The sequence below is a fragment of the Arachis ipaensis genome, chromosome B4, assembly GCF_059453495.1.
Source record: "Arachis ipaensis isolate K30076 ecotype BB chromosome B4, ASM5945349v1, whole genome shotgun sequence".
NCBI classification, from domain to species: domain Eukaryota; kingdom Viridiplantae; phylum Streptophyta; class Magnoliopsida; order Fabales; family Fabaceae; genus Arachis; species Arachis ipaensis.
Window position 1 is genome coordinate 11,389,721 of NC_142439.1, and position 8,406 is coordinate 11,398,126.

At 38.2% G+C, this 8,406-nt stretch overlaps 1 protein-coding gene across 1 annotated transcript; it reads right to left on the bottom strand.

The window, feature by feature from the left end:
- Nucleotides 1-1,170: 1,170 nt before the first annotated feature.
- On the bottom strand, nucleotides 1,171-2,556 carry LOC148566666 (uncharacterized). Its single transcript, XM_088484368.1, has 2 exons — nucleotides 2,143-2,556; nucleotides 1,171-1,674 (listed from the first exon to the last, which is right to left on the bottom strand). Exons 1-2 carry the CDS (start codon nucleotides 2,554-2,556, stop codon nucleotides 1,171-1,173), a joined length of 918 nt encoding a protein of 305 aa, XP_088340494.1.
- Nucleotides 2,557-8,406: the final 5,850 nt, after the last annotated feature.

Below are 8,406 nucleotides of genomic sequence, written 5' to 3' on the forward strand. Positions count from 1 at the left end.
CAAAGTGTATTTTAATACAATTCGAACCAAGCTGGTTCGAATTGTACTCCTTCATAATTCGAACCAAGATGGTTCGATTTAGTGTTCCACGTTTTTGAATAATTCGAACCAAGATGGTTCGAACTTCTCCCACACATAATTCGAACCAATAAGGTTCGAACTTCTCTCATGCATAATTCGAACCAGGGTGGTTCGAATTATGCTTTGTATTCGAGTCCATGTAATTCGAACCAGATCGGTTCGAATTACTCCTAATGCACTCCTTCATAATTCGAACCATTATCCCTCCCCCCTACCCCACAAAATCTCAGAGAAAACGACCCAGATTCTCTCCGAGAAAGACCTGAACGGACTACTCTGCTGATGGGGGACGATCCGGCACGGTTATATCGGTTGGACGGAGTCGCTCATATAGCCGGGGTCATCAACGACGAGGTTAGTACGGAAATTTTTTTTGATTCAAGCGTTAGTTGTGCCTTAGTGGTTTTGTATCTTGGTTAGACGGTAATTTATGTTAGTGGTTTATGTAGGTGGTTTAGGTAAGGGGATTATGTAGGTGGTTTATGATAGTGGTTTAAGCTAGCGGTATAAGTTAGTGGTTTATGTAAGTGGTTTAGGGTGGTGGTTTAGGGTAGTGGTTTTTGTTAGTGGTTTAAGTCAGTGGTTTTTTGTAGTGGTTTATGTTGGTGGTTTATGTTAGCGGTTTTTGTTAGCAGTTTTCGCAAGCGGTTTTTTTATGTGGTTTATGGTAGTTGTTTAATGCTAGGTGGTTTAAGTAAGCCGGTTTATTGAATTTGTTTCTTGTTAATGGGTCTCGTTAATTGTGGTATATGCTAGCGGTTTAGTTGTGTGGTTAAGGGTTTGTTTTCCAGTTAGTTATCTTTCATGTAATGTTATGCTGTTTAATTTAGAAAAATGGTTAATGTAAACCTGTTTATGGAAACCGTTTTATGTAAACCCGTTTACGTAGACCGGTTTACTGTGAACCGGTTTATGTGAACCGGTTTACTGTAAAACCTGTGTAGTTATATATCTCAGTATGGAGTTCTTTTCATGCGTAGCCCGAGCGATGCATTAGGAGCATGAGGCGGCAGCAGGGCATGCGTCTTGATGACAGATACGTTCCATACTTGCAGATGGCAGGGCTATACCATCTTGCAGATGGCAGGGCTATACCATCGCTGCATTCACGAGAAGCCTCCTAGCGTCTTTGCCCTTGAAGGTAAGGGCGAAATTGGCCGCTACGTGTCGTATGCAGAATGCACGGTACGCAGAAGGTGGTAACCAACCTCCGTCCGGGGCCTCAAGCGCAGACTTGATGCCGTTGTGCCTATCCGATATAACCAGCAGACCGGGAAGCGGGGTCACGTGCTGCCGAAGGTGCGAGAGAAAGAATGTCCACGACTCCGCATTCTCACCCTCTACTAGTGCGAATGCGACAGGTAGAATGTTGCAGTTCCCGTCCTGTGCAATCGCAATTAGCAACGTTCCCCCATACTTACCATATAGATGTGTGCCGTCAATGCTGAGTAGCGGCTTGCAATGCCGGAATGCCTCGATGCATGGAGGGAAAGTCCAGAAAAGTCTGTGGAAATAAGCTTGAGACTCGTCCACCTGTCCTCCAACTAGAACCGGGCTCGTTCTGAGGACCGCAACAGTACCAGGCATCGTCAGCTGGACACCCAACACCCACCTAGGTATCTCGCTGTATGACTCATCCCAGTCACCGTAGATGAGGCCAACGGCCTTCTGCTTCGCCATCCAAACCCTCCTGTAAGTCGGCCTAAAACCAAAATGCGCTGCCGTGGCGTTCAGGAGCACCTTTATGCTAACCGATGCGTCAGCCCTAACCATTGGCATAATGAACGCCGAAATCACAGAATGATCCAAACTTCTGTGATCACTTGATATGGATGTGGCCAGGCAAGTGTGAGGGCCATTGTACCGTTTGACCTCCCAAATGCCCTTGCGCTTCCGGAGACTGAGCCGAATCAACCATGTGCACCCATTCCCGAACTCGGAACACTTGCCCACATACCGGCGGTGATCGGACTCCACCACCTTGTACTGTACCCCTCGCCGGATGCTGTAAGTCTTCACACTTAACAGGGCCTCATCTTTATCCTGGAATTGCTGACCAACCTGGAACTCTGTGAGACCAGCATTTCCTTCCGCATCTCTAGCTCCGAATCCAACAGGGTGACCTAGCGCACCCTCATGCGTCATGCCGTCCAGGTCCAGAGAAGAAAAATATGGTGGATACTGCTGTGTGCCAGAGCTAGAACCACCGCCAGCCAATGCAGGCCCAGCCGCTTGAACCTCGTCCCCGCTATCATCCTCAATCGTTTCGGGCTCAACGTCGTCCTCATCAGGATCACCCAATTCTCCGTCTCCGACGCCAACCGGTGGAACGCCCTGTAAAGCGTTTGCCAGAACATCAAAGGATCCTACCTCGTCGCGGACGCCGTCATTCAAATCAACAGCAAATGACGGAGAGGCGACAAGTTGGGCCGCTGGCTCGTAAACTGGGACGGAGGAAGAAGCCACAGCAGCCATCGAACTGGAGCCAGCTGCCGTGGCTACATTGGCGGTATTCCGGTTCGAACCCCCTGAGCTGGATACCACATCAACCAGCTTTGCCAGCAACTCTGGTGTGCGGACCTCCGGAAACTGCCTCCGACAAAGAAACATGACTTGGAGGTCCTCATCACTACCAATCGTCAGACAATCATACTTCACCGTATCGTGCAGGATCGTGACTGGAATGCGATAGAAAAACTTCTTAATCCGCTTCGCACCTTCCAGGCCAAGTTTCATCAGCACAGCTCTAACCAGGTCATCATAGCTTGTCGTTCGATTCACCACAATATAGAGAGGATTCTTATCTGTGAACTTCACTCCGGACTGAGTTTTCCTCTTGATGGATCCTTTGTGGTGTACCAAAACAGCAAAACTCTCCTCCTCACTAGCCATCTTACGTCCTCTAATGAGAGCAATTCACGTTTACAGCGTTTATATAGAGCTCTGATTCCTACTAATTCGAACTAACCTGGTTCGAACCATGATACATGTAATTCGAACCAAGCTGGTTCGAATTACTACAATCAACCTCTCTTTTGTTCGAACCAACCTGGTTCGAACCAAGAAAGCATGTAATTCGAACCAGCCTGGTTCGAATTACTACAACCAAGCTCTCTCCCCATAATTCGAACCAACCAGGTTCGAATTACATGCTTTCTTGGTTCGAACCTATCTGGTTCGAATTATTCAAACTTTTCCAGTAGTAGTTCGAACCAAGTTGGTTCGAATTACTAGTTAATACAGTTCGAACCTTGGTGGTTCGATTTATATAAAAATGCCTCTTGGCTTATTGTTGAAACAAATTTCTATTTGGCGTATTTTGGTTAAAATTTTCTGCATGTGGCTTAATATGGTTTTTTGCCCATATAGTAATGTGCAAACCTCTTACAAATAAGTAGAATATCAACCATTCAGAAAGCATTAGTTCCTGCCAAATAATGGTGATCTAACACGAAGTAACACGATAAAAAAATATTTTGATAATATATCATTTTAATTAAATAAAAATAGTTTGAATATCTTTAAAAATATCTTTAGTAATACCTTTAATAATTTATCAACAAACATGTGATTATGTCGAGTAATCAAGTATTGTATATTTTTATTAGTATATTATATAAAAATTATTTTTAAAGGTCTAATTAATTTTTATATAATAAAAGTGATATATTTTAAAAATATTTTTATATAATTTTTAAAAAGAATATGTAGCACTTACAAAATTTTTATTTTTAATAAAAGATATTATTTTATTAAAGTGAGATTTAATAAAATGGTATGTTTTAAGAATATTATCAGTATATTTTTTTTTTAAAATTACGAAGTAGTATATTCTATTTTTGTTCTTAATATTTATATTTTATTTTAATTTTTTTTAGTGCTTGATTTTAATTTTATCTTTAATATTTTAATATATTTCAATTATATTATTAAGTTGGAGAACATAAGATGTAATAATTTTATGCACAAAGAACAGTATAATTATCGATGTAAAAAATCGACAGTCAAATTTATCGTCGATATAATAAAAAGTTTATTAGAAGTAAAACTATTAAATTCGACGACCATATTATCTATTATTAACACATCCAAAATTACAACATTGTTCATTAAATAATTTATTGACACATCTAAAACTCATCGAAAGAAAATTATATTTATTATTCTTGTTAAATAATTATATACCACACTTAAAATCGAAAAAATTATTTTGATAGTAATATTTTAATTTTAATTTGGTTAGGATCTAATTTTAATTTATTATTTATAATTTATCAAGTAAATTTAAAATTAAATATTCTAAATTTAAATATACAAATAAATTTTAAAATATAATATCTAAAAATAATTATTATAATTATTTTATTAAATTTTTATAAATAATAATTAATTAAATAATAAATTTTAATAGATACCTAATTGCATTTTTTTTTTCTAAAATAGCTTTAGACTTGATTATTATTTTCCCTCCTGGCCTCCTATATCCTTCATTGTCAGGATATTTGCTCATCACATACATACCCTTTTGTCACAATTGCTATTATATGCGTCTTTATTTGATTATATACTCCACTATGGAGATAAGCATTAACTATCTCCAGAAATTTCGTCTCAAATTGATGCAGTCATTTCTACTTTTAAGCAAACATGTGGACTCTGGAGAAACGAGTACTTGGCAGTTGGCACGACTTTCCTAGCTAGAAACTCATTCTCTCTCTCATGCGTATTATTAAGAGTACAATAATTTAGAGTAAATAATCTTTATAAATAAAAGATATACCAACTTTAGTATTTTTCAAATTAAAAAATATTAAGTAACATTTTGTTGTATATTTTTATGTAAATCAAATTTATTGAATTTGAATTAGACTTAATAGTACTAAATGGAATCTATTTTATTCGAATTAGTTGATTTGAAGTTTACACGTAAATCGGTTTCAATAAATTTGAATTAGGATAACTAACACTAAATCAAATCAATACGTTTTGAATTACGTTGGTCACTACTAAATGTTGGCCACTACTATATCGAATAAAACAATTTCGATTTAGTGTCCTTAATAAATCAAATGAACTGAAGTCGATTTACAATGGGCTGCGAATCAATGGGTTTCGAATTGAACCCATAGAAAATCGAAACAAGTGGTTTCGATTTATCACCAATACTAAATCGAATGTAATGGCTTCGATTTATGGCCATTGCGAGTCTCTAGTAAATCGAATCTATTGGGATCGATTTACTTGCATTAGGCCTATATATAGAATTCGAATTCATTTGATTTGAATTTATCATTCTCACCCAACCCACCACAAACAAACTTCTTTGAAAATTTTGGACAGAAACCCCACAAAATTCAAATCTGAACACATGGAGAACGATCTAATTCATATTTATCGGTTGGATGGAGTCGCACATATTGCTGGTGCCGTCCATGAAGAAGTTAGTGAATGAAAATTTTTGTTTTCAATATGATCCGTCACCTTATAACTCGGTCTTTATTGTGAATTTTATGAGTTATAACTCGACGTTAATTATCATTTATTCTTTGCTTGTAACCGACACCTTCATTACCGACTTAATGACCAAACGGTCATAACATGAATATCATTCATCAATTCTATGCCTATAAACGGAACCTTTTATATCTAATCTCAAGGGGCAACATGATAAGTTCTATAAGTTCTATATCATGTCTTACATTCTATATTCATAGAATTATTACACACAACACATGATAACTTCTATTTCATGTCTTACATTCTATATTAATAGAATTATTATATACCTCTTAAACACTTATTGACTTGAGTGTCGGAGTGTCTTTTGCAGGTACCCACCCCCTTGTTCTCTCCTTGCCGACGTATACCTCATCTTGACGGAGAGCTTACAAGTATTCACCGGCGGACGAGTTATACACCAGCCAATCTCAGCAAGAACACAACATAATTTAGTCATGCTAGTAATGTTAACATGCTTCCTCTAGTAGTTGTTTATAGTCCTTAGTTAGGAATTAGAAAATTAATTTTTTCAATATAAATGCTGGTTAGAAGTCGTAAGTAGGGGTGTGCATGGTTCAGTTTTTCTCTAAACTGAACTGAAACTGCACTAAACCATTTTAAATGGTTTAGAAACTGAACCAAACTGCTTTGTCACATAAGAAACTGGTTTTAAACCAGTTTATAATACAGTGCACCAGTTTAAACTAGTTCATAAAAAAAAACTGGTTTTAATTTAAAAAACCAGTTCAAACTGGTTTATAGGCTAAAACTAGTTTTCACACCCTCTCTCTCCCTCAAAAAAACCAGTTTAAACTGGTTTATAGGCTAAAACTAGTTTTTACACCCTCTCTCTCCCTCTCTCCCTTTTCTCTCCCTTCCCCTCTCTCTCTCTCCCCTACCCTCCCCCTCTATCTCTCTCTCTCTCCTCTCTCTCCCCCTCCATTTCCCTCTCTCTCCCCCCTTTCTCACTCTCTCTCTCCTCTCTCTCTCTCTCCCCTTCCCCTCTCTCCCTCCTCTTTCTCTCATCTCCCCCCCTCTTTCTCCCTCTTCCTTTCTCTCTCTCTCCCTCCCCCCTTTCCCACTCTCTCCCTTTCCCACTCTCTCTCTCTCTCTCCCCTTCCCCTCTCTCCCTCCTCTTTCTCTTCCCTTCCCCTCTTTCTCCCCCTTCCTTTCTCTCTCTCTCCCCCCTTTCCCACTCTCTCTCTCTTCTCCTCTCTCTCTCTCCCCCTCTTTCTCCCCCTTCCTCTCTCTCTCTCTCTCCCTCCTCTTTCTCTCCCCTTCCCATCTCTCACCCCTTCCCCTCTCTCTCCCCCCTTCCTTTTTCTCTCTCCCCTTCCACTCTCTCTCTCCCTCTCTCTCTCCCCCTTATACTTTCTCTCTCCTCCTTCTCTCTCTCTCTCTCTCTCTCTCTCTAAATCAAAAGTTGAAAGAATCATAAAATATTTACATACTAGTAAACTAAAGCATAGTCTTACTTTTTGTTCAATGACAACATTCAAAATATGATATAATATGACACTAACCTAAATGAAGTTAAAATAAACTAATTCAAATCTAACACAAATACACAATTTTGGCCCATTACAATATTCTAATCATCTTCAAGAGAATCAAGCGTGCCGACATTTCTTGAAGAATTTCTCCCTACATAGAAAAAAATATCTCATTAATTATAAAAAACTAACAATTAGTAACAAACAAGCAATAAGAAAAAAAAAGTATATTACCTTGTTCAGCTTTTTCAATCTCTTCAAAATTTTCAATTAGTCCAAAAGGGTCATCTATTACCCAATCTTGAGTGCATACAAGAGCTTCCACCATATATGGTGTCAAGGAGCTCCGATAAGGGTCAATAATCCGTCCTCCTGTACTAAACGCACTCTCAGAAGCAACTGTAGAAACCGGTATGGCTAAAACTTCTCGAGCCATACGTGCAAGAATAGAAAATCAGGTTGAATTTTCCTTCCACCAACCCAAAATATCCAACTCTGCCGACTTGTTTCTAGGCTCACAATCTTCTTTCAGATATCTGTCAAGTTCAGATTTAGCATCTGAATCACGTCCAGTTGATTGCAAATAAATATTTAGGATATCATCTTCATCCTCTTCATTGATCATTGCATCTTGATTACTTTGAGATTCATCTTCTTTGCCTTGGTAGTGATTATAAAGGGAATTCAAGCAAGTAAATAATTTTGACTTGAGTTCTCCTCCCTTTTCAACACCAAATGTCTCATCCAAAATCCAATTTACAAAATCCAACTTGTGACATGGATCAAGCACAATTGCAATTAACAACAACATGTTAATGACATTTGGAGTTCCCCAATACTTATCATATTTCTTTTGCATCTTGGACGCCATTAATCTTATGCTCAAATCAGTATTTTCACAATGCAACTTGATTTTTCTTCCGATGCTAAAGACTTCTTTCATATATTTATTACTAGTGACATACAAACTCCCAGAAATGCGCAATGTAGCATCATAGAATATTTTCAAGAATGGTAAAATTGACTCTGCATAAGTCCAATCATCATCTGTAGGCACACCATAAGATTTGCTCATCTCATTAATATGTTTATCATCTTGCAACTCAAGCAAATCAAACGCTGCTCGAAGCTTCAATGCTGCCTCCAACATTAAATATGTCGAATTCCACCGAGTTTCGACATCCAAAGAAACAAGCCCTTTATAATTGATGCTCTCCCGCTCAATGCACGCTTTGAAGCTTTCACATCTCATAGGAGATGACTTGACATATTTGACTGCATTGCGAATTCTTGTAATTGAATCATCAATCTCTTTCAAGCCATCTTTCACTAT

Excerpts from the sequence above, each read along its gene's own strand:
- LOC148566666 (XM_088484368.1), bottom strand. The coding sequence starts at position 2,556 with ATGGCTGCTGTGGCTTCTTCCTCCGTCCCAGTTTACGAGCCAGCGGCC. Across the intron at positions 1,675-2,142 it reads CTGGTCTCACAGAGTTCCAG|CTGACGATGCCTGGTACTGT; the intron begins GTTGGTCAGCAA and ends TTGGGTGTCCAG.